Here is a 27,864-nt window from a genome sequence, read left to right as displayed (position 1 = left end):
CGACACCCACAAAACACCCAGACCCTGCTTTACTTCAAAACTCATATGCCAGCTGCAATGTACCTACTTCCCAGAAAAGATAATAATTTTGCTTCCCTCACCAAATAGATTAATGAAGAGTACTGCAAGGCCCTGCAGAGGGAAGTTGATATTTACATCTCATCCTTGGCAGTACAAGTAAGGGTCACACAGCAGGAGCAGTTTTCCAGGATTTATGCACTTCCTCAGAGTTTCCTGAGCTGCTATGCCAAACTTCCACTCTTTCCAATTCTTCATTACCAAGAGTCTAACTCTGAAGTTTGCAGTAGTTTCCATTTCATTTTTTAAGCATTACAACTGAAGCATAACGTCTCAGTATAACATGTAAAGAACAAGCAAAGAAATCCCATTATTAGAAAAAAATATTTCCCTTTTTGTGATTTTATTTTTAAACTCAGCTGTTCCAAGTCTTTTTTTGAAGACCCCTTTGTTGCTCAAGGACATGCATCAGGCCTCCTGTTTGGTACATCAGTTTTGTGACTTGCATGGACCACCCAAACAACAAAGCCTACTTGACTTTTAAATACTAGCGCTGCACAACCTGTATTTAAACAAACTTAACGTTTCCCAAATAACAGTATGAAACTACAGCTACAAGAGTCACCATCACCATCTCCATTATTAATTCTATGGCCACAAACATTCAAATCCTGCAGTGTTTCCACATAGATCAAAAGCCCTTTTATAATCATAAACTTAACTTTACAAGCTTCTACCCTCAAGGGACCTCTTTGCCAGTACTACAGCTACCAACACAAATTTAAAAAGGAACTGCAAACAAAATGGTTCAAGTCAAGTCTACCAGACTTTTATTTTCCTCATCCCAAATCAGTTTTATCAAATTACAAAGAATTACTCATTTTTAATTATTTTTTTTTAATCTACTGAGCTACAGAAGCTTAAGATCTCTCAAGAGCATAGCTATTATTCTTGTTTTGATTCATTGAAATAACGACGGTGTTATCGCAGTGAACGATTCTTTCCAGTAAGTAAAATCTGCAAATCGACCATCATTTCATCTTGATAACATTTCTCTGTAAAGATAAGCTATGGCACCTAGCAGATAGCTTTTAAGAAACCCACACTTCCTGAGCATTTCCAGCAGTGCTTCCATACAAACAAGCAACAACAAAAGCCACTTCCAGTTATGCATTTTAATTGTATTAACAGCAATATTTTTTCCTCTCTCTTTTTTCTCCCCTTTCTCACATCCTCTGCTGATAACAAACAGTTCCAACACATTCTTTGTGACTCGTACTCTATTGGCTGCCCATGAATCACCCAGCAAAGCAATTCCTCTTGCGTGGAGGGCAGAACTAAAGGCTGCCCTGTGGCACGGCGCCAATACAGCACATACACTTGCTCCTGAGAAACTGGGAATCACCACAGTTATGCTGAACCTATTCTCAGAAAATATTTCTACCTCTTTCTACATTTACATCATTTTCTTCCGGTAATGAGAAACTGAATTAAACTCTACTCTTGACCTGCAGTAGACAGTTCTTGGTCATCAAGTTCACATGACAAAGCCAAGTCCCCTCTGTGTTTTTCTGAACATTGACATCTGCAGCCTCTCTTTACACAGCCTTTGAAACTGGACCTTCAGGGTTTCAAATTAAAAAATGATAAGAGTTCATAATTAGGCCCTTCATCTCCTCTTCAATAGGAGCCACAGCATGTGGAAAAATACTGCTGAATGTTATATGCCAGTGTTTACAGTATGATTTCATACCAATCCTTTGTTGTACAAATATTTAACTGCTGTATTTATACTACATACTCCATTTTCCAGAAAATGCAGCCACCAGCCTGAATTCAATGATTGTTGAGTAATTGAATTCAGTTATTGTCAGGACAGTAATCCAGTCCTGACTTTCCTCCTTATTATTTGCAGATAATAAGCTCTGCTCTCTGCACGTTTGAAGAACATTCGCATAAATATGGCTTTGAGCTCCAGCAAATCACAAGAATTCTTGTGTAATATACCAGGAGAGTCTGATACTCATATTTCATGTTTAAAATCAAAACAGAACCAAAAAAAGCCAATAACTACACCAAAAAGACACGCCTGTGCGTTAGTATGTTTAAACACGCAGTAATAACACACATGAAAACTACAAACAGGCAGCAGCAAATTAAAAAAAAAAAAAAAAAAAACTGTCCCTCCAGGGGGCAAACAACAACAAAATAGGACAATTCAAACTATTGTGTTGAAGGTTATACACAGGAACAAGTTAATTAAAGGTGGCTATTACATGAAGGCAGCTCAAGTCATACTCTTTTTATCATCATCCACAGTAACAGCCAACAGAAGTTGCACTTCAAAATATTTTTTCCTGTAACAAAAAGCTAATAGTCCCAGGAGCCACAGCAGTGCTTTGGGTACCAATTCTGTGCCACATCGCAGTTCACTGCAGGATAAACTCTGGCCACAAGACCACTAAAAGAATCGTTCTGTCACTCCTAACTTTATTACTATGCACTTATAAACCTTCGAGTGAGATAAAGAAATGCCATACAGACCTGGTGTACTGATGGACAGTTGGCTGAATATAAGCCAACAGTGTGCCCAGGTGGCCAAGAAGGCCAATGGCATCCTGGCTTGTATCAGGAATGGAGAGGAGAGCAGGACTAGCGAAGTAATCTGCCCCTGTACTCAGCACTGGTGAGGCCTCACTTCGGGTACTGTGTTCAGTTCTGGGCACCTCAGTACAGCAAAGACATTGAGGTGCTGGATTCACCAATTCATTCAATGTCCATTCTGTACTGAGGTGCTGGAGCAGGTCCAAAGAAGGGCAACGAAGGTTGTGAAGGGCTTGGAGAATATGGCCTACGAGTAGAGACTGAAGTAACTGGAGCTGTTTAGTCTAGTAAAAAGGAGGCTGAGGGGAGACCTTACTGCTCTCTTCAAATACCTGAAAGGTGCTTACAGCAAGAGCAGGGTCGGTCACTTCTCACTGGTGACAGGATGAGGGGAAATGGCCTCAAGTTATGCCAGGGGAGGTTTCGGTTGGATATCAAGGAAAAATTCTTTACAGAAAGGATTGTTAAGCACTGGAATAGGTTCCCCAGGGAAGTGTTTCAGTCTCCATCCCTGGATGTGTTTAAAAAAAACCTTGTAATGTGGTGCTCAGGGATGTTATTTAGCGGAGGGCTGTTAGATTAAGCGTAGCGCGGTTAGGTTGTGGTTGGACTCAATGATCTTCAAGGTCTTTTCCAATCTGAGCAATTCTATGATTCTATTATTCGGTTTAGCTGTCGAGAAATCGTGTTTGAATTATTCTTGCTACACTGTGTTCATGATTCTGTACATAGAAGGGGTAGGGGAAAATCTGCAACTCTTCCATGTTACACCCCAAGACTAGCAGCAAGTAACAATGAATATTTCAACACATCCTGCACTGATCAGTTTCTTTTGCCTGTAGTGTTCATTCTGTTTTTCTCAAAAAAAAAATAAAATAAAAAAATAAAAAAAAATTTAAGTGTGCCTAGTCAAGTAGAAGTAACTAGGATGAGATCTCTGTTTTTACATCACTGGTAGTCCACTAGCATGTCACTGGTAGCCCACTAGCATCATAACTGATGAAAAAAGAAGCATTTCATTTCCCCACTCTGTCAGAATGCCTACTCTTAATATTCAAGTAGCCATCAGCATATTCCAAAAGGAGGGATCTCCTCTAATCAAGAACAAAGGACTCAAGTTGAAGCTTTCAGAAACATCTCTGCAGCAACAACACAAGGTAGAGTTTCCTAAATACTCCGAATTATTCTCAGCATTTTTATTTAAAGCTATTAATGACAATAAAAAAAGACAATTTTGTTAGAGAACTTCCTTGTAACCAAGTATTGTTAGAAAAGGAAAAAGGGTGCACAGATGGAAGAAGCCTGATTTTTTTCACATTGTCTTCTATTAAAAGGAACTGTGAATTACATAACATATTAATACTGTACACAGATTCTAGCAATGCACACAAACATTTCTCATCTCATGCACTAGGAGTAATTCCATAAAAATCAAAGCCTTTGCAGAAAACAACTAGAACATTTGTGACGTGCCTTTGATTACACAGTAAGCTCGCGGCAGAATCAAGAGCACAGGCTCACGTCTTCCATTTCACATACCACAGGATTACTCAGCTTCCTTCCTCTGTTTACAGCTAGGGGTATCCCCCTAAGAAACTCATTTATGTATTCCAAACACTGCACTATTAAAATACCTCTTCAAAGCCCAAGACCAAATTGAAACCATCCCCCAAAAGAACGCCTCAGCCATACAATCCAGCTGGACTGAGCTACATTTAAAGCCAAGCCGTTCTGAGACTTGTGATTTGCAACTCCCGCATTGTATCGCTTATCCAACACGCTATTCAAGTGATTGAGCTCTGCAGAGAATTTAGAAAATTGGTTTGCATCACACACTAAGCCTCACAGATCCAGAAAGAAAAGAATTTGGGTGCTGACTTAAGACAGCAGATACACATCCACACATAGACATCCACACATATAATATGTATTTTTAAAATACTTATTGCAGCATGGGACATAGCAAGGTAGACAACATGAACAGGACATGATAACGAAGGAGAAAAGAACAAGACTCCTCCATACACCACTATTCTACTTACGGCGTATATACTCTTTACTAAAGCACTGAAGAGCAATTCTGAGTCCCACTCAACAAAAGAGATGTTGAATTAATACCTGCCCACCTTCAGGCATAATCCCATTACAACTAGTAAAACACCTTGGAGCCATAAATACAACCTACAGTCAACTACTATATGATTTATGATAGTTCTCTGAGCTACATTTCCCCTGCACTAGGTCTACTGCTAGAGGTGAAGTTCTGTTTCACTGTTTACATCCTCACGACAGTCTTATTGATGAGATTCAGAGAAACACCAAATTCCAGGGGTTGGAAGGGACCTCGAGATCATCAAGTCCAACCGCCCTGCTGAAGCATGCACCCTACAGCAGGTCATACAGGTTGGCTTCCAGATGAGTCTAGCCCCTCTCCATGAAAGGAGACTTCACCACCTCTCTGGGCAGCCTGTTCCAGGGCTCTGTTACCCTTAAAGAGTAAATGTCTGCTGAGTAACAATTCTGCTTCTGCTCATTATTGAGTCCGAGAAACCCAAACAAATTTATTTTCATTCAGCTCTTTGCAAAATTATCAAGTCTTAGAAGAATTCTGTGCAATGCACACGTTCTAACAGATTCCTAAACCCATAAGGTTCCTAGGGTGTCTTTCTTATATTAAGAGCATCTTTCTCTCTTGCTTAAAACGTCACATTTGAAGAAATTGAATGACTGTCAACTTTCACGCCTTTACAAATTAGGAGAGCATCCAGCTTCTATTTCTTCCTCTTTCAATACAAGTATAATCTAAACATGCAGTAGGATCTGATGATCTTCAGATATTTTCCTACAAGTCATTTCCAGATAACACATTTTGGAATTTTAGACTCTTTGCAGTACTCTCTACAGTAGCAGCCATGTAATTCATATCTAGATGAGGAGATTCTTTAGAAGGAGCTACAGGTATTAAATGTTGATTTCAGAGATGCAGAAAGAATTCAGCCCAAATTAACCTTGTTTCTCATACATATTAAAAATTACAATACAAATAAGCACAGCATATTTAAGGAGGAGAAAAAAGCCAATAAGCTAGAAGCTAAATATTCCACATCAGATAATGTATATTACAACTACAAATGCTACAAGCAGAGCTAAAAACTGAAATTATTAGACAGCAAAAGGTTCATTAGTTTTCAAATTAAAAAAAAAAGCCATACTGAAATTAAAAAAGGACAATCAAAAAGTAGCACTAGGCAATATGAGAAGTAAAATCAAATTCCAAAACTACAGTGAATGTTTTGCCACAATTCTCATTACAGATAATTAAAAAAAAAAAAAGGACATGGAGCAGAGGATAGAGAGCCAAAGGGATACAGCTCCTCTGAAAGGTAAACACCAGTCATTTCTTGTTTCCTGTAGCAAGAATGCAGAGACACCAGCCCACCTCCAAAAGGCAAATCTGCAAAAAGCAGATCAGTTTATCACTTTTTCTTTTATAAAGGAAAAAATAAAGACATACATTCATAGCTTCTGTGAATAACATGAATAAAAAAACAACATATTAAATGATACTTAAGAAAAAGCTGCTGGGTCTAAAAGCAGATCCGCTGTTCACGACTGCCGCCTCAATGAACATATTGTATTGACTCTTCCTACAGATTTGCCTTACTAAATATCATTATTAGGTATTTAACTTGAACTTCATAGCTAATTTCAGCTTCATAGAATAAAACATTTTAGTAAATAAACTTTCAGGAGAGACTAACAGGAAAGCCATTTGTACTGGAACCTGCCTAATCATGATTATCAAACTTCTTAGAAAGATACCCATGTATTAAATGCATGCTCATTAAGCTGGACTCAGTTTGTCTCTTCAATAACAGAAGTGATTGTCTAGTCAAAAGAAATACTTCAGCTCCTAACTTCTGGACTTAAAGCATTTGATATGGTCCCTTTTCAAAAATTATTAGTCAGCTGAAAAGAAATAAGAGATCAGCAGACTGGCTAATCAGGAAATTGTATGTTTCAAACATGAAGGAGAGTTCCTTGGGACTGAGGCACAACGCTAATTTTATGTAATATTTTCACTGAACACTATAGCAAAAACTCTATTACCATGAATTTACAACATCAGAACCTACAATGAGCAAAGCCTCAGTGTGATACAGACAGAATTACACATGGAGAATCTGAGTAATAGAAACAACCATATTAAGCACTGGGCAATGCATTCAATTAGTAACAATCAGCACTTCCTCTAAGCTGGAAGTACATTAGTTCAAAAAACACAGCAACAAAAAGCCCTAACTATATCATTAATAAGTAGGCCGAGTATGAGATGCAACTACTTAAAAGAAAGCAAATAAGCTTTTAGGATGAATTAGGAATGTTATTTCTATTTTATCAGCAGTACTGTTACTTCTCACTCATATTCTAAACAAGTTGTAATGAATGGCAGGCCTATTTTAGGTAATAAGACTAAAGTAGCTATATATATTTAGCGTCAGAAAACAAAAACTAAACAAGAGATGATCATTCCAAATGAATATAATTGTGCATTAGCATCAAAGGAAGATGAAGAGCTATTCAAACCAAAGCAGTATTCCTCAGACTTTAAAACCAGGGCTGTTAGAAAATAAGATAGGCAACAGAGCTTCTGATTTCATGTTCTTACTTCATATTGGACTAGAAACATTATTTAGCATATACAGATGAAGAAGTTAAAAGTCACGATCTAGACACCGGATAATACCAAAAACTGTGAACAGCAGATCACCCTGTAACTCAGCATAATTCTCTCTTTCAGAAAAAGACATTTTTAACATAAGCGAACTTCCTCCTGAAAGACTATTTGAGCTTTGAGCTTTACTCTTTCCAAATATTTTCGAGTACTGCCTGACTGCAGTAACGTTGGCACTGCCCTGAGGGCTACGACTGCTCTTCTGTACCGGAACAGATACTCTGCCACAAAGCTTGCATCCTTTTTCACCACATAGCTCGTGTAGATCCAACATTCAGTGGGATGCAGGCTAACACTTCTAGCTAAACCCCAATTTCAGTTTGGTCTTGAGGTATCTGAATAAGAAGCCATGCTTTTAATAGTAATAATATTTTTGTGCTAATTACATATATCTGTACGCGCACAGGATCAGTATTTCACCCCACCTCCTCCCCCAAGTTTTCCTCATGTCCTCTTGGAAACCTACTCTCCATTCCTAATTAACTGAAATCAAAATTAATAAAAACAATGAAAACAAAACAAAAAACAACAAAAAAAGCACAAAACAAAAAACAAAAAAAGCGCACAACAAAAAAAAAAAAAAACCCACTACAAACTGGACTACCTAAAAATGAATAGTTAATTTTCTTCACTGTGATGTATTTCACAGTAAAAGATGTCTGAACCAAAAAAAAAAAAAAAAACCACACACATGACTTTTCCCTTAAGCCTTTCAATACTTTATCCTGAAGTTATTATGCCCCAACTTGCTAAACTCAGACAGGAGTTTATCAAGGACATGCTGACAGACCTCAATTGTATTCAACACAATTTCCTTTCCAGAGGTCATGCTAAACAAACATTTAAAAGCACGGGATCAAGGCCTTCACAGACTTTTCCATGACTAACAACAGGAGTAATGAAGACATCACTTATATCTCAGTTCAGAAGTTTAAACAGATAAGCTGGTTATTCAAAAACAAATTCTACTATTTGTCTTTTTTTTTTTTTTTAGTTAACATCTTCCTTTGTCACAGTATTGACTATTGATTCTCTTCTTTTAAAACACCTTTTTCAAAGACTGAAATTTGCTCAGACTTTGTTTCTGTTCTTAATCTTCTAAATGGCCAGTTAAATTCTAAAATAGCTTTAACTGCTTAAGGAACCAACATTAATCTTCATCCCCTCTGGAAAACAAAAGCAAACATAGCATGGATCAACAAGTTTTACAACATAGTAAAACAAAAAGCAGCAACAAAACAGACTTCTGAATTGAACCGTTTGTTCAGAAGATACAAAAGACATTGAAGAATAGTGAAATCAGAACTAAATTCAACAAAACACTTCTCTTGACACGTAAGACAAAGACTATACTATAGGAACCATCTGTGTGCTGAAGTACAAAACAGAACATCAGAATTACTGAGACTAGACAGAGTGAGAACTGCTCAGCTTCTCAATAGAAAAATCAAGCTGCGCACATTAGTAGTGTTTGGGCATTTCGTCCTGAAGGGTTCAGTGGAAATAGACTGCTCTGCTGAATTTCTCCTTCGTTGCAGCTACAGCAGTTTTTCCTTTATCTGAAAAGAGCTCATCTTGATGCTGTTGCTGACTGCCTGTAGGCCTGCCAGATGCATTCCTGGATTACCTTCTACTGTCACTGGATTTGTTTCATCCTACCTGACACAACTACATTACAACCTAGGCTCCCATTCTTCTTTCCAGGACATAGAAATCATACAAGTGAGTGTCCTCAACTCCCTAAATTTCAGTGACCAACCTGCCAGTGGTTAGAAAGATTAGAACTGCCATACCTCTCAGGGCCACGTTACGTAATACACGCAGTAGAACATCACAAAAAACTACGCCCCCAAACACTATTGAAAACATACACGGAGTCTAGGTCAGCATATACACCCCCTATCACCTTGTAAAGCCATAAATGACAGCAGTTAGGAACAGCTCTGAGGAGCTATACGATAGCCATGAATGTGCTTCAGACTACAAGTCATATAGCCCCTCTTGAAATTTTACAGAGCTTATTGCTCTTGCATTTAGTACATGGCTATCTAATACTCTAACAGATGCCACGGTAGATGTCAACCTGGAGATACCACACCAGGAGCTGCTTTTTTAAATTGTACTTCAGACCTTGAAAAAGGCTCTGACAGATATTTTCAGGCATCTTTTACTTGGTCAAAATAGGTAAAAGATAGTAAACATACCTCAAGTAGCTTAACATAAATGAGAAATAAAAAAGGAAACTGGACGCCTAATCCAACAGCAGCCCAATAGCATCTTTAGTTGTCTAAATAGCTCAGATTTAATTTACTTCATTAATTTCAACCCATAGATCTTGACATCATTTTAGGTAAAATTAAAGTTCTAAAACAGAATAGAAAAGGAAAAGAAAAAACTAAAACAAAACAAATGCATGTCTGATTCCTCCAAAACAACCTCAGCAACCCTGTACTGTTACAGACCTTTCAATTTACTTTTTTTTTTTTTTTTTTTGGAAGTCCAGCACAATAACTATGATTTCCTCAATGACTACTGTAATATGAGATATGAGCAGCAGTCTGAATATATGCCTTGGATTCTCTACCCAATAAAGGAATATCATTGTTTACCAGGAGAATGGCTTCTTTTTTCCCCTTTTACATTGATGTGGTATACCTATGTTAAGACATATGCAAGGTGTAACAAAGAGACATGAAGCACAGCCTGTCACAAAGCTAACTCCATAGGTGAGTTTCAACTCTTTCCAACTGTTTCAACTCTTGCAGCTGCCAACTGAAAAAAACCAACACATTCAAGAAAAACCATGCCAAAGCATTCTCTTTTGTTCAATGTAATGCGTCTCATGTTCTGGGAAAGAAAAAAAAGGCCATGAGCCGAGGCTGTCACAAACTAGCAGTCAAAGGCGAAACAATTATTATTTTTAAAGCACTTCCTGAATCTAGACATTTGCCAGGAGGCAAAAAGCTAATTAAAATCCTTCTGTTAAGTTTTTAGCTTCTATGTCCAAGCCTGCAGAGGTGCTGTTTCTGTACTTCCATCTTCCTGTCCTACTGAGTGTCCAAAAGCAGGGCACACTGCTTATACAGAACCCTGACACTACACACAGGTGCTAGGCAGGTCATGGCATATCACACTGCATTCACTATTGACCTAAATTTAAAAATTACTGAAATTGATAGGTGGAAATATCATTGGCAAACAACATGAGTGTATTGAAAGTTAGTGGAGTATTCCGTAATTTCCACCAAGTACTGCGAGGTATTCATCCCTCCTTTCTCCTTTATGCAGTACTGCAGTGCTCACACACCTTCTGCTGGAGACCTGCCAGTTTACCAAGGAAATTATTTCGGTTTTCAAAATATTGTATTTAACAAAACTTAAAGTAAGCACTGCACGCAAACCAAACTTAGAAACACACGTGCAGCTGCTGGTCTCTCCAACTTAAATTCCACTGGATGCACGTGCTTCCCACAGAGCCAAGCACACCAACTTGAAGACAGTCTTACAGAAGCTCTCCCGCTGTCCAAACAGATCAAGTAGAGATCAAGGAAAGAAGTACCACTGCTTTTTCTCCAGATACCCCTCACACTGAACAACTGTGCAGCACAGATGCGCTGAAACTGAGTTAGAGCTTGACTGAAAAAAAGCAGTGTAGGCAGAAGCTGAAGGGCCATGCAAATCTCTGGTGGAGCATCTTTAAATTTACTCCTAAGAACTTTCAGCTCTCTTCCAGCCTACACACTACAAATAGGGATATTTATACAAAAGCAAGTACAGACAGCTTGTATTAAGATGGCAGTCTTAGCAGAGTTTTACTACTACCAAGACAAAATGTAAGAAGAAAGAGCAACCACAATTTCAACTACATAAAATTCAGTTATATTTTCCAACATCTAAATAATTACTTGCTGCCGCAAGAGTTTTATTTAAAAATAAGGAGCTATTGATCTGAAATTCTACAGACTTAAAGGGCAGTCACTGCTCTTTCCAGCACAAGTATTTTCCAGTAAATAAATTCCTTCTAGTATCAAAACGCATTGAACACAGGAACCCTTCCAGGCAATCCTAGAGGACAAGTGGGAACACTCAAGTCAGCACGCACTGCAAAACTACCTCTGTGTTTCAACTATCATCTCCACAGTCAGATATTCAGCCAAATATCACCCCCTGGTTCCTGACACAGAGTAAAGGACTTAGAAACACAACTGCTGAAACTCTAACTCTGCATTTGAAACTAACCACATACAGCAATCGAAACCCTACTTCTTCAGTGTCCCTTCTAAAAATAGGAAGGCTATGCAAGCTAGTTAATACAGTTAACAGTCACAAGAAAAAAAAAAAAACAAAAAAACAACAGAAAACAAAACAGATTTGGAGACAGAAAAAGACACTAACAAATAAATGAAGATAATAGGCATGAAAGCCTACGATCACTTTTTTAGACAAACTGCATCTTGACAAGCAGCAACTATTCCAAGACTCTGCATTGACTAAGTACTTGAATCCAAGTTCTTCCCCCATACATAGAAACTATTTTCAACTCTATTCAGACTTTCAGTACAGATCATTTCCACTTTCCTTGAGATTTTTTTTTTTTACCACTTATTCTATTAAAAAAATCCCACAGAGATAAGTCAGAACACTAAACAACACCTACTGCTCTTCTACATACCACAAAGGGTAAACTAATGTTTTCACTAAGCTTGTAAAATGAACCGCTGCAATCTTCCCCATGATGTGAAAATTGGGGTAGAAGGAAGAGATGAAAAGGAAAAATTCTTCTTCAAGAGGATCAGCGAATTTGACATAAACGCACACACCTTTCAGAACTTCAGTCTTCCTTCCAGAAAGATTTGCTTGGCTACTAACCTCTATTTCAAGCTGCAAGGTACACCCTGCCCTCAGATTCCATGGCACCTCATCTCCAGTAATTCTGCCCCATGGAAATATTGACTCAGATTTGGCAAGCTCATAGTATCACGAGGCCAAGGATCTTACTACAGATAGCCACTTTCCCTCCTTCCCCACGAAAGCAACCCACATTGACCAAACCCCAAAACCACCAGGAGAGGACCCACATACTAGGTGAACATTCCTGGGGCGAATTTAACGCTTGCAGGCTGCTTTGCCTAGTATCACTTTCTAAAACAGGTTTCACTTCATGAAATAAAAATGAACTGGCTAGGAGAGGGTTAATAAAAAAAAAAAAAAAAAAAAAAACAATAAAACCACGACAAGTAACTGCTTTACCAGACTAGGTTAAACACTTCTTGTTACTCTGTCTACCTCACTCACTAGATAGCTCGTACTTCTGCAAGGATGAGATAATTCATGCAAGATTTTAATGTGCTTGGAGTTTATAGGCTTTTCATCTTCTTCATATTGAATGCACTGCTGATTGTGTTATTTTATGTATCCAGAAACAGAAATGTTAAGCCTTCTGATCTATGCAACAGGAGGCTGCTCTAGGGGCTGATCCACAGCTACCTCAGGAGCAGGGGAAAGGAATCCACCACTGCATTGCTACAAAATGTTCTGTATTATGGCCAGCTCTATGTCAACACAGATTTATCCATCAGGAAAGTATTACTGCTTCATAAGGCTAAGGTTCTCTTCATGGATAGTCAGACTTTAGATAGAAGACTCATACCCTGTGGTACCTACATAGAAAAAGTCTTTTAGGATGCTTCTCAGTTAAAGGGTATATGTACTCATCATTTAATTTATACTGCAAGGACAGTCTTTCTTCTGACGTACCCAAGCCTGAAAACCATTTGGGCACAGTAAATTATTCTGAAAACTCCCTGTCACAGGGATGATGTTATTTCAGAACAGGGTAGCAATAATTGGGCAGTAAATGTCCAGAGCTTCCACATTCGAAGATAATTTCTTGACTGAGAGCCTTGCAATTACTTCTTTTTGAAAAGCTGCCAAGTTATTCCCCGGGAACAGAGGCAGCGGAGGATCTATAGCTGTAACAAATCAAAGACCTCCTCACTCGATTTCACTAAGGGTGCTGTGTGTGAAAATGCAACCCTTCCAAGCATCCCAAAGACACAGTGTATACTGTCTTCTAAAGGAAATAAATCATATTTGTCCCATATAGCACATTTTTTTCCATTGGATTTTTTTTTTTTAAAGGAAGCAGACAATCTTGTCTGAAGTAATCTCAGAGAGAGAGTTTTCCCCCCCATCTTCAATTTACTAATCTGCACTTTAAGACAAAATGAACCATGCAACTGCTCACAGTGCAGATGCTGCTGCAACCAAATGAATTAGCTTTTATCTCTCACTGCTTATAGGGCAGCAGAAGTGCTACTATGTCTGATGCAGTTAAACTTCTGGCAAGTGAAGCACGGGACATATAAATGAAAAGCTGAGATCCAGTGATGCTTCCAGGCATGAACAGGCATAAACTTGCAAGGAAATAACACCCAAATAAATTCGTTCTAACAAATCCAGAGAACATCCAGTGCTGCACTTTACTCTGCTATTCTGCTCCACAGGAAGAGAAATTTTCCTCACACCACCTAAAAGCAGTTTCGCAATGGATGTCCACACTCCTACTGTAAAACTAAATAACAGAGCAGTGCAGACAAACACACAAGATGCACTAAGTCGACTTCATCTTCCACCAGAAATGCTTGTGTGCATCAAGCTAGACCACTGTTATACATATATCCTTGAAAATAAGTATGTTTCTGTACAGGAAGGTAAACACCAGACTTAGTGCAGACATACAGCTCTTCAGAGTGTACAACAGCACACCTGCTTGTCTGCTTTTAGGCAAAACACTTGGATAATTTCTCACTACTGAGAGACCTCTGAGTTTCATCTGCAGAAAGCTTGGGTATAAGTTTTATCATCAGAACAGACAGGGCACTGTTTGGTAATTGATGTATTTGGCTTTAATCTAAACTAAGTTACTGCGATAGCTCTGAAAGCAGCTACAGCTGTTCCGCTTAAAATGCTGTGCCTAACTGAAACAAGCTGAAGCCCATAGAGAAAGCTGGTAAAGAAAAACAGAATGAGGGTAAAGAACTATACTCTCATATCCCTTAAAATTCAGGGGAGAAAAAAGGAGGAAGGGAGGGAAGAAAGGAAGGGTGAGAGCGGATACATGACAAAGAATTTAAAAATAAGATTGCCAGAGCAAACATCAACAGCTGCATAATACTTTAGTATTACAGTGACAAGAACTGTAGGAGGAGGAAAATAAGTTAAAACCCTCAAATTCTTAACATCCTGGAATGCTGAAACAAAATAGCAAAGGGACTAAACGTCATCACACTGAAAATCCCAGAGGTAGGAAATGTATTAACTGATATCTATTTATACAAACAGAATAAATTCTTACTGCTTACTCATGTGGGGTTTTCTTTGTACTTCCTGTTCCGCATGCCTTGAGAGAAATAAGTTTTTCCTCAGTCATTTGTTTTTTATACATAGCATGCACTCACTATGACTCCTGCACAACAAAAATTCGGGGCCACTTGATTTGACTCAAGCACCAGACTGTGTGTACACGTGTAATGCATTCCAGAAGAGCCGCACCACCACATTACAAAAGGCTTGCTTAACTTGGAAGTATGTTATTCAGTGTATATACTTGCCTTTTCTGCACCACAATATACCAAGTAAGCACAACTGCATATTAAGAGGAAAACAGAAGGACTAGAGAAGAACAGATTACCAGTACCGCATCATTATGCCACGACTATTTTAAAGCAGTGTTTTAAGATATTTTGTAGATGCCTTTCTGTTCTGAACCCTGGCTACAGAAAAAACTGACTGATTTCACAGATAACAGAATAATCTGGATTGGAAGGACCTTAAAGCAAGCCCAATTCCAGCTCCCCTGCCTGGCTAAGAGAAACATTCCAGGAGACCAAGCTGCCCAGGGCCCCATCCAACCTGGCCTAGAACGCCTTCAAGGTTGGTGCATCCAGTGCTGCTCTGCGCAGCCTGTTCCTGTGGCAGTGTTCTGCCACCCTCTGAGTAAAGAATTTCCTCCTAACATCTAACCTAAATAACCCTTCTCTTTGTTTAAAACCATTCTCCCTTGCCCTAGCACTATCAGACCATCTAAGAAGCTTGTTTTCCTCCTGTTTAAAACCCCCCTTCAAGTACGGGAAGGATGTGAAGGAAGCAATGAGGTCTCCTTGGAATGTTCTGTTCTCCAAGATGAACAAGCCCAACTCCCTCAGTCTTTCTTCATATATGAGGTGCTCCAGACCTCTGATCATCTTCGGCCCCCTGGAGATTACATCCACGTTCACGCTTCGTTGCGTTAGGCTACAATTCTACCCCACGTATTCCACTAGGGTTTAAGCACACCTTTCAGGCAATAGCTTTCAGTGACTTTATTTGACATTCTTGGAAGCTTTTTACACAGAATTACATCACTCAGAGAAAAGCAACTAGCATGATCAACTGACTCTTTGGTAAGGATTCATGATCTCACTCAGTAATCAACTCCAAGTGAGGGAATCTAGTTGACTTCTCAGTGAAAAGAATTCAACCCCTCAAAATCCGTTAACACCATGAAACAGCCAACACATATTGTGGTATGGGAGCTGATTAACACATTCAAGCCTCAAGCTCAACCACAGATGTTCATTCTGAACTATAATGTTAGGTTTTCCAGTCAAATACCCACCTCTAAGAATTGGAGTCAGTCAGACATGGAGAAACAACACACTAAACTTCAACCACACCACAGACTAAGTTCAGCCTTCTCATGGCTTCCTAGCTGCACATTGTTTTTAAACAACAGTAGATCACAGGTGTCCAAGTGTGAGGGCTTTTTTTCCCCCCCATTTATCATCATATGGTCCGTGGTGAACAGAATCAAACACAAGAGGTTAAAAAAACTCTCATTACAGGCATAACGAAAACCAAGCATGGACAATTTCAGCTACAAGAGAATTTGTTTCTGTCATATACTGCGTAACCATTACATAACAACGCTTTAACTGTAAAACTCAATGATACATGCAATTTCTAAAGAGACTGTAATTCCTAAATGATCACAGGAGCCTTTCAAGTTTACTTATCTAATACTTAAAATACATTGGAATACAAAACACAACTAATTTACGGACAGCTATTTATGATTCTAACAAATTTGCTCAAGAAATTATCACATTACATCCACTGCATATGATATTTCTCAAAAACAGAAGTACTTGCATGGCTTTACAAGCACAAAGTTTCAAACACTAACATATACTGTTTCTAGCACATCCATAATTAATCCACGTCCATAAGAACACCTTTGTTGTGTGTTCTTCCACACACATGGTGGAAGGAACATCTCTGATAACAGACTGAATTTGTTCTATTTTCAACTTCCCTGAATACTTATAGCATAACTTTAAAACAGTTGGAAAACTGACTTTTCGTTTAAACTGTCTACTTTTGTAACATGTACGTAATCAGACTTAAGACTGTTAAGTGTACATTTCTTTTCATGTTATGCTGGAATATTTTTTTGAATGAATTAACACATCTTAAACAGTTAAAAGCTCCAATCTTAGTAGTTCTGAGTGCTTTTGAAGTGAAATGCTTGAGAATTTGAGAACAGATAAAATTTTCAATAGATTAAAACACAGATTTGAAAAAATGCAAATAAGTTGCTCGATTATGTTCATTTGTCCAAAACCTGGTTTTGAAAATAATTAAAATGAATTGCTTTAGTGAAGATAAAGAGGCAGTAGCTATGATGTAAGCATTGATTTTCCTTTATTTTTCAGGATTTACTGCAGTAGAAATTAGTTAACTGTCAAAATTAATGTACAATTTTGGTAGCAAGTGAAAACAAGGCATGAACATTTTTTGCTGTGATATAAAGAAAATTGCTTGTAATAGCAACTGTTCTAAAGCCTAAGTTACAAGGGGAAAATACGAGCATGAAAACATGAAAAATTAAACAGGAGGAGCTCAAGTTTTGATTTTTCAAGTTGTTAAATACATCCACAGAAGGTAAAAAGCTGTTCTATATCAGTAAGAGAAGTGCATATTTAACAGAATGTTTTCCAGGTAAATTACCTACCATAAATTAATACAACAAGCACAATGAAGCTTTCTGAACTCAATATAAGCTGCGGAGAGCTTTTCTCATTTAGATCTACCCTGAAGCTAACAAAAAGCACTACAGTTGTTGCATACGTAATTACTTTAAGTAGCTACAACTATACAACTAATGGTAAACCAATGATATTTTCTTGAACATCAATTTCTCTTTCATATGATTTAGCAGTTGTGCTGGTGTGGTGGGCTCAACTTACCATTCATCTAGCAAAAAGTACAGTCATCAGTAAGAACAGACAGACCCTAGCATCTGAGCCATTCAAGCCACCTTGCACGGCTGCACTGAGTGTAAGGAAATCCTACATACTTGCAACATCTGGGCTGCCAGGAACCTGCTTCCCACTTCTCAAGGCCCCAGTACCCATTCTGACAGCAGCCCAGGCCAGTCTTCCTTGGGAGCTGAACATGCATATACAGAGTACTTACAGTAGAACGATACATTTGCAAGCTCTTGGGACAGCACTGCATAGATTTGAAGAATTGTATCTATACTACTGAAATCCTCACATAGTTTAAATCAATTCCACAGGAAAAGATTGTCACGTGTTTGATGTTACCCTTCATTTAAAATGAGAAATATCCAAGACATCCTTTACCAAAGAATCAGCTCTTACTGTAAGCATTTCCCTGACAGGTGGTAGAAGTAGCATTAGATTGACTAAAGTAGGTTAAAAAAAAATCAAAGTGGAGAATCAAAACAGAGCAGATTGTGACTTTCCTTAAATGCACAACAATGGGAGAAGCTTGCTTCAATTGGAAATCTCTCTCTATATAAAAATTATATATAAAAAATACATATAAAAGAATAAGAGGAAAAAAAATAGAAGAGGGGGGTGCTTTTCAAGTGATGGACTTCCACAAAACCAAAGCCCTCCCTCTGGATTTTCAAGGCACAACGAGCAGGTGAGGTTACAGACAGGCTTCACATTAAGCACACCTGCAACTTCCATGATCTTGATGCTTACCTTCCATTCTCTGAGAGATCCCTAAGACGTAAGAAATTTTCCTCCTTATACTCTCAACCACTTCAAAAGAAGGATTTTATTTCCATCTAAAGCCAAATGAAAGTAAGCAGTTTGAATTTCCCTTTATTTCCAGACTTCAGAAATTCTGAGAAAGACTGACAATTAATTCCTTAATTATTATATGTGCTCCACCTGCACATGGCCAGCAGAATGAACAGATCTCCCTTCATTATAGCTCCAATAATGGCATTTGGTAAGAATATAAAGTTTGAGGCAAAAGAAAAATTGAATCACTCAAGTATACATTCATGAAAAGTTATTACATGATTTTGAAAAGAAACATGAATAAAGCATTATTACAAGTATTTCTGTGGTTAGGGCAGTGACACTGAGCAGCATTGGCTTATTAAAAAGAATGAGATAATATGAGTTTCTAATTTAAGGCAATATTTCTGAACAAATCCTGCAGAGATGACAGTGAACAGAACTGAGAAAAGGAAACATTTGAAGTGCTTTTTCGTTAAACAAAGAGCACTTCTAAGATTACTTAGGTTTTAAGGAAAAAAAGAAACCTAGCCTCAGAAGCTTTAGGGCTCACAAGAGCAAGGCATTAAGAGCACTGTGGTAGAGGCAGCATGCAAGTAGGTGATGTTTAAGCTGTCACATTTATCCCTGTGTGTCAAAGAATATTAGGATGCTATAATCACAAAATAAACAAGAGAGTTAGGCAAAGCAGACGAATATAACAAAAGAAAATAAATAGAAGGCTTACCCCTGTCTTGGGCTCACTCACAAAACACCAGCAGAAGCAATCTCCCAGAGAGATCCTTCCCCACTGGTAGTCAACTCTTTAATAGGTCCAGGAGGGGTGCAGCCAGGCTCCACCCCTTGCAGCACACAGGTCAATTGCCTTCACCTGTGCTCCTCTGGCTGACTCAGTGCTCGCCTCAGGTGGTCAATCAGAGGTTCAGGCCCTGACTCAGCAGCTCCCATACACCCTGCTAATGCATTTCACATAGTGCTCGACAGTATCTTACTAATATTCAAGCCATCGGCCTCTTCAGCACAAATGGCAAACCGCTCCAAGCAGTGTGGTGGTTCTGTCATACAAATCAATTTCCACGAAGGAACTTGTAACAGTGTCACTTCAGATTTGGCTTAAAATTCAACTCAAAATGCCTCTTCTTCCAAGTCTTCATTTTTCACTTAACCCAGTGCAGTTCTTCTTTAAAATGGTTACTTGCAGTACCAAGAAACACATACATCCAAAACTATAGTATCAGAGTTGCTGTTTATATTTAGAATATCCCATGGATTCCAGCAATTATACCTACCCAAAGGAGACTGCATCAACCTGCCAGTATCATCTGCAAAGTCTCATGAAATTCAATACAATTTAAAGCTTATTATCATCATGCTTCTAGATTCTATTTCCTCCTAAAGAAAAACTGGATTTGCAAGTAATGCTGCACAGACCAGACACACAAACTTGTCACAAGGCTTCTATCTCCTGCTTCCACAGCTTCTCCATGTCTGCATCAACAAGAGGCAGTTCGAATCACTGCACATCACACCAGAACATTGCATCAGTACATACCTTGAGACATCACTGCAAATGCATCAACAATTCCAATGTGTACGACAAGAAAATTTTCAACTCCACTCTAAAATCCACATATTGAGATATTAAGCTGTGTCAGTAACTGCATTAAATCAGATCAAATCAGATGCAGACGTGGAAACACTAGAATTGTTAAAAAAACAAGCAAATTAAACTAATAAATGCTACAGTGCTTGCCTACAAATAGTGTTCTATACAAAAAAAGCACAGAACGCTTGCTGCAAGACCTTTCTATTGTTCTAACAAGAATTAGTCAGATTATTCAGGTTGGATATATTTTGGGAAAATGTTTTTGCAGAAAGAGTGATCAAGTATAGGAACAGGCTGCCCACTGTGCCTGAAGGTGTTTGTGTGCGTCCATGTGGCCCTTTGGGATGTGGTTGGTGGGCATTGTGGTGATAGGTCGATAGTTCAACCAGATGACCTCAGAGGTCTTTTCTGACCTTGATAGTTCTTGAGTTCTATAAGACACAGTTGTACATATTTGCAGCACAGAATGAAAGACTGCTGCCTCCCAAATCAGTCACCAGGCATTCTCTCCTCTTAATATAAAAAGAGCTCATCTATTTTTTATCTTCTTCAGATCCACCATGCAGTAGTGTTACCTGACTTCTGCTATGCAGTATTTTTCAAGTGAACAAATCCTTCTCAGCATTACAACTTGACAGACTGAACTGGACAAACCTGCACGCTTATAGAAAAGCTAAGAATAGCACGCCTGTGCAACAGTCACACAATGGTGATATTTCAAGCAGCATCTGAGCCTCTAATTCCAGTTTTCCTGGACAACGGTTTAAAGAACAGGTGCAGCCCAAGCATTAAGACAAAAATCAAGAATCAGAAATTCCTAAAGACAGCAAAACTCCAGCCAGAGAAACAATCTTGCCCATGGCAGGATGGAGAGAAGATCTTTCTGATGTAGAAATAGATGTCACTGTACATTTTTCAGAAGATGACACTACTCACCGTTTTGTATGCTTGGCTTGACTGGATGTATTTATATTACACTTTATGATTGCTATTAACTTCTTGAATTTAGGTATATCAAAGTAAGAATAGCATCATCTCTATTAGAAATTTCTATTTACATGATTACTTATAGTAACTAATCACCATTAGCTAGGAAGGCTGGCCAAAATAATAAAATTTCTATTTCTTTCTACTAAGAGTCACAACTACAGAAAACCTGATACAGCGAAGATATAATTACCAAGAATATCAGACAGACATGCATAAAACACAAAAAGTGCAGTAGAACATCCAGCGTGTCAAGCACAGTAAATGTGATACCAGCTGCACAGCACTTAAGCATAATTAAACTGCTCTTCTCATATAAATGCAAGTTAAATGACAGACAGAAAGAAGGTTATTTTAAAGTCTTTTTTAGAAGAGCAGCATAAACAGCATATGAGCACTGCCAAAAAAATATTCTGGTTGTTTCTCATTGGGGAGCATTCCTTTTCACTTCATCATTATAACCTGCCTGCACAAGCTGAGCAGCATCCAATTATTTTCACTTCACAGTAAAGATCCAATTGCTTTAAAAGTAAGGCCGCGTCCTAACAATCCTCTGTTTGGGGCAGTAACACCCTGCTGAAGTTTAATTAATGCTCACAATTCACTTCTTAAACAAGTGTATTTCTGAACTGCAGAGTGATGAGCGATACCAGCGACTTTGAAATGTTTAACTCAAGTAGAAGTCAAATAGCCTTGACATTGTGAGAGTCTTTTTACTGTGGCTTTTTGACCAATTCCCGCAACATATTCAGCAGCCACATCCAAGGTTTATTCTGCCATAAATGGATCACTTGCATGAGCTGGCAGCAAATCTGTCTAGTCTGGAAGCAGAGACTAACATAGTACAGAAGACTCAAAAACCTTGGTTTCCCCTTCATCCCACCCCATATATTACTTGTGCTCACGTTTGGAGAGATTGCAGGGATACATATGTTGCAGTCATGAACTGTCACAGCAGCTTTTATGATCTACAGAAGCCATCTTCATTGTAGCCTCCAAAATCCCCACAGTAAAACCACAGCTCTTGGAACAGCTCACTGCCAAAGGGATGCATCTCACTACTTGGATCATGAAACGAGCATTGAGGTACGTAGTGCTGCAGCTACGCTGGTAATGCTATCAAGCTTCCTCACTTGAAGTTGACTTTTAGGAATCCAGATCTATCTCCCGACTCCAAAACATCACCTGAACTAACAGGAAAGTACGACGGCTTCAAACTATAGCAAAGAAAGTCACAGCATTACTTGCATCCTGGCTGATATTCCAAAAACTGAGTATGAAGTCTAAATATTGTCACACATGAAATATCAACCCGGATGGCCCACGGTCATTCACACGTTGTATGCAACATACCTCAAATTCCATCTTACATCTTGTTTTTTTCTTACCTACAGCCAGTTTTAAAATGGTAATATATTAAAACAAGGCTAAGTGCACATATAACAGGTGGCATTAACATTTCCTAATTTAAAAAGAAAAATATTAAGTCTCCATAGACTTATAAGCTACACTGATGCGATTGTCTTGGATATACTCTAATCCTGTACTTAATTACACGGAACAGTTATAAAAAGTTCTTCAATGTTTCCAAATCATATTCATTCTCTAGGCTAGATCTTTCATATGAATTTCTCCTGTAGAAGTACTATATCGATTTCAAGATCTAACTAGAAGAAAACTAGAGGAATAGGTCTACGAATCTAGTTCACTTTTCTCTCCTTACAAATAGGATATTTTTACCCATCGTGCTGTCTGTCACAACAGCTTATAAATTGCAAGGGATTATATCTGCAACACTGAAGAAAAAGCAGTTATGATTTTAAGCCCTGTAAGTCATAACAAAAAATTAAAACATACTAATTCTCAAGTGTGCACATTCCCTTTCCCAATTACTTTTTAAGAAACAAAAACAACTCTTACTATAAGCAGAAAGAAATCCATATTCTGTAGACAAAAATGCTTCACAAATTCCCATTAGAGAGCACAGTGGGGAGACAGAACCAATGTATTTACTAATGAAGATCTAAAAATCTAAGCAAACGCATCAACTTCTAACCTAACTCTACTCACGTAAGTAGTTCAAAGATATAAGTTACATGTTATGGCTTTAATTTCCTTCTTACGGATAATGAATGCACATACAATCATGACATTAGCTTCTATGGTCTTCAATCACATCGGGAGCCAATTACAGATACACAAAGAGCAATTTGGCTAATTGAAGACAGGTTTCAAGGTCTGTTTTCAATACCTAAGTGAAACCTATCTGTCACAGAAGAAAAACACAACTCCCATAGGTCTTGCATAACGTACAGCTCTTTATGCCTGTCCTAAATCACCCGGAGTACATAACATGGCACTCAAGGCCTTCGTCTGACACTTAAATCGTTCATATTCCTAGTGATCTCCATCCATCTTTTGAAGTAACTATTTGTCAGTGTAAGAAACTGACACTGTATCTAAAAATGCACAACACTGAAGCCCAAACAATTCGCCCTTTGTGACAGACATGATCTTGAATCCTTGAAAATTAACACAAACCAGAGATGAGTAGCAGGCATCACTATGCAAGTGTTTAAAAGAAAAACGTAACCAACCCTATTTCCCACATCTTTTCAGTATAAAATAATATTTCTGAAAACTTACTTATGTTGCTATCCCAACCTATTCCCTACGTTCTCTGCTTTCAGAAAGTATACGAGAGTAACCTTACATTTTCCAGAAATATCTGCACTGATTCACGTAACCAATCCAACAAGTGCAAAGGGTCCATCTTAACTGCATGGTTCTCTCTCTTTTCTGTAATACGATAACTGAAAGTATATCATGTATGAGCAAAGCCAATTCTACTTCATTTCAATTTTCTAAGCCGCAAGCCTGCTGAAAAAGGATGAAGAACAGCATGGTGGAAATTTAGTTCTCAGTAAGACTTAAGCAAAACAACCAAAATGCTCACCGTGTCTTGAGATTTATCTTTGACATCATAGACTGTGAGTTTTATTTTGGTCTCTTCATAGATGGGGTATTCCGGTGGGAACGTCACACCAGTCAGAAACAGTGGATCTCTTGTTCCCTGTGCAACACAAATATTCAGTAAGGTAACAGCTGTGCAACACGTAGCACACCATTATGGATGCAGGCACATAGACCACGGTCTCTTTAGCAGAACTTAGCTGTCTATCTCTCTCTGCTGTATAAAGCTCAGTGCTACAAGCAATGAGTAACAAACCACACAACTTTAAAACTCTGCCATACCAGAAAAGAATTCAAGCACTTCTGAAGCCGCCTATAAACATGCCAAACAGTTCAGCCTGCAGGCATCGGTATCTGGGCTAGTGATCTGTAGTAAAACATATCTTCCCTTCTCCTGTGATGCTTTTGTGAAGTATTTGGTTTCACATCACTTCAAATGAACTAAGAACTTAGCCAAAAATATTGAGATATCTTAGATAAATTATAATGAAAAGCCTATGGAAATGCTACAGAAAATCTTCATATTACGTTAAGGATACTGACTTTTTTTTGCACGGATTATAGTTTCTCTCTTTCGACAGTAATGGACTAAGACAATGTTTTTGTGCTTTGTAATTCCTTAACTCTTAACCATAACAACATCATATTTCCCAAACTTACCAGACTAGCATTGTTAAATTTTCTGTTAGGATTTAGTATGATTAATATACTTATATATATGTACTTACACATATATATATATATATATATATATATATATATATATACTTTCACTTGCTGAAATTCTCTCCACCCATGACACCTCCTCCCCCAGAGCTTGACTATGAAGGAAGCTGAGAGCACTGACAACAATTTCAAGAATTATTCATGCCCTCAAACATGTTCTATATCAAGACATTGCCTTAGGAAATGTACACACTTGTATTAAAAAAAAAAACATCTATTACATGCACTTCATAACAATGTTCCAGATTGTCTGCAATGAAACATCCTGATCAGATACAAGATAATTCAAGTAAGCAGTTTCAGGACAGTTGGTAGTTGAAACCACAGCAATTTAATTTAGTAATTGGGTCGAACTTTAAGATCAGAAAGAGCTCATGAAATATTCTCTATATATTTAACAGCTAAAACAAGCCTTTGGTAAAGTAAATTCAGGTGTCTACCTTTACAATAAGACTTTTCTGTTCTCAATGAATCTTCGCAGTAATCAGCCAAGTGAATAAGTATGCTATATACCTACACTGACTGTTCAGATTTAAATAATTTTATATTTAATTGATTTTTGTTGTTACTGATGCTAATGCTTACAGTACAAAACGAAAATGAGCAAAGCTGCCTCAGACTTTTGCTCCAATACATAACATACACAACATACATAAGATAGTAACTTCTGCCATGCCTGTGTGTTCATATACTTTCTCTTCATCATACAAGTAGGCTAATATTTTTCACACTGCAAAAACATCAACTTCCCTACAGAAAAAAGAAAACCATAAAGTGTAACTGACTATGTAACATGCCTCCGTTCTTCGGTAATTCAAAAGTACTTTCCAAACTTGCTGTACTCTGAGTTTACCTTTTTTTACATAGCCTTGCTCTTTCATGAGAGCAACTATTCACTGTTTCAGTCTAGACCAACGTCTGAAGAACTGGAGCATTCTGTAAGTTTTTGCTTGGAAAAAATAGAGCTTTCATGAAAAGGCAAGTTCATTACTGTTTGTCCTGGTTAAATGCCAAGAACTACAGAGCGCTCTTAGGTATGCTTTGCTAAGAGCCAGTGTGTGCTTCCTTACCTAAGACTGTGCACTAAATCGTTTCGTTTCTTACTCGCTTTCCAAGGAAACAACAGAAAAAGGGCAATTAAATAACATGTTAATTGAATAAGTAAGACACTCACCTCCACGATTTCAGTGCTTGAATACCTCGTCAAAATGTGCTCTGCTGGATGTACCACTGAGACTTGTATAAACGTATTCAGCTTCCGATCACGGGTAGCAGCCACAAGATCCTTGCATGCTGAAGACAGTACGAAAGAAAAATAAAACACTCGAATGAAAACTCTGGGAAAACTCTGCCACAGGCACAGGACAAAGCAGACTACACTCCAGCTCCAGCTCAAATCTCCAGAGACAAGCCGATTTAACAGAGGAAGTCTCTTGGAAGTAGCTTACAGAAATAGGAAGTCACATGCTGCAGAACTGAACTGAGATTTCGTTTCCACTAAAAATACTTGCAGCTTCTGCAAAGCTCCCTACCAGAGGCTCATCGGCCCCAGAACACACACGTGCGCACGCATACCCTCACACTCGCACGCTTTGGGATAGCAGGCAATTTCACATAAACATTCACGTAATTTGCCATGAAATCTCTCTTAGCAGCCTAACTTAATCATTTCTTTTCTGAGAGTTTTCCAGCATATGCACACTTAAAAGACATTCTAAGCCAGTTAAACGCCATCAGTGATCAGACTGATTTACACCGTCTGATGTCACATTACAAGCTTTTTACTGAAAACTCATAATAAAAATCCATAATTAAAATCAGACAGAAAAACATACAACACTTTTGTCATTGACTGGCAAGTACATTAGAATAACAACTGATTTCTGGCTACTTTAGACCATTATTAAAACACATTTTACTTGAAAAAATGTCACAAGGAATTCCGTTCTTGTTTAATAATTCATTTTTAACTTGTGCTTATGTGATGCAGATGACAAAATTAATTTTTTATACTAAAATACTTCAAGCTTTCTGACAAAGAAAAAAAGCAACAAGAAAAGGACAACGAAAAGGAGCAGGAGAGAAATAAAATCACCATTAGCCGCACTGCAGATAGGACACGTACCGATACAGCATACACCGGCTCCAAGTTAAAAGCCATCCACCTTACATTCAGTAGGAACACTCAACAGAGAATATTAAAATAGGATCTATCCAGTATTTTTGGCAGTTCATTGAGCAACACTGGAATCCTAGAATTCAGAGGCAGGAAAAGAAAAGCCTACCATTTCGTAGAGATTGTTAAGAAAGAGCGGGGGACATTTTATGGAGGTCAGTGCCAAACGGGCTTCCTCAAGTTCAGCTGACCTTTAATTTTCTAAAGGTGAGTCAAATTACCCTCGCAGCAAGCAAACCTGGTCTTATGAGAAAGCAAGGAAAACTCTGATAGACACAAAAGGCCAGCTCAGCTTGGTTTTTTTACCTTTTTTCCTTCAGGCTTGCACCTGCCACTTGAGGATTAAGGAAAACAAAAATGAACCATCCAGCCTTTCGTTAATACTTTTCCATAAGGGTTACACGAACAAGGAAATAATTAAAACTAACCTTCATAGAATACTTTGGAGTTTCTTCTAACGCCCAAATTTTCAATGAAATCTCACTGTTAAGCCTGAAACTGACCTTACCATCATTTGGTGGTAAAAATAGGATAAAAATAAACATTTATGCATGGATGGAGTCCTTATGAATTAGTGCCAGACTTCAACAGCAAGTTGCCAGCAAATCTTCTAAGGCTGACTACATTACTGAAGTTACCCTCAATACCTGATTGTATCTGAAGAACTATTTTATTGAATTTACAGACAAGTATTTAACTAACTACAGTAGGTTAGGCAAACACAAGTCTATTTGAACTGTATCATCTCCACAGGTGATCACAAAACTCTGATTAAAAAAAGTAACAGCAACAGCAACTGACATTAGGATGATGTCAGGATCACAGATACAGCTGTTTTCACCTGAAATCCTGATTTTCCACCTCCACCCAATCCTTAAATCCCTGTTTTACTCTATGATTTCATTTTTAGAATACAGCACACAAAAATGCTGTTTCA

The 27,864-nt window shown here is 38.1% G+C and overlaps 1 protein-coding gene across 6 annotated transcripts in view; it reads right to left on the bottom strand.

The window, feature by feature from the left end:
* INPP4B (inositol polyphosphate-4-phosphatase type II B) overlaps positions 1-27,864 on the bottom strand; it is a 270,565-nt gene that overhangs the window by 127,656 nt on the left and 115,045 nt on the right. For all 6 annotated transcript variants that reach the window (XM_042829798.1, XM_042829801.1, XM_042829802.1 and 3 more), the window contains 2 exons: positions 25,926-26,044; positions 24,009-24,125 (listed from right to left, as the gene is read on the bottom strand). In XM_042829798.1, the coding sequence (XP_042685732.1) occupies positions 24,009-24,125; positions 25,926-26,044 (236 nt within the window). The remainder of the gene's footprint in view (positions 1-24,008; positions 24,126-25,925; positions 26,045-27,864) is intronic.

This window comes from Centrocercus urophasianus, unplaced genomic scaffold (genome assembly GCF_019232065.1).
Source record: "Centrocercus urophasianus isolate 14NV4802_14NV808 unplaced genomic scaffold, USGS_Curo_1.0 seq_32, whole genome shotgun sequence".
In the NCBI taxonomy this organism is placed as follows: Eukaryota; Metazoa; Chordata; class Aves; order Galliformes; family Phasianidae; genus Centrocercus; species Centrocercus urophasianus.
The sequence above is the reverse complement of the archived record's forward strand: the minus strand, read 5'-3'. Positions and strand labels throughout refer to the sequence as shown.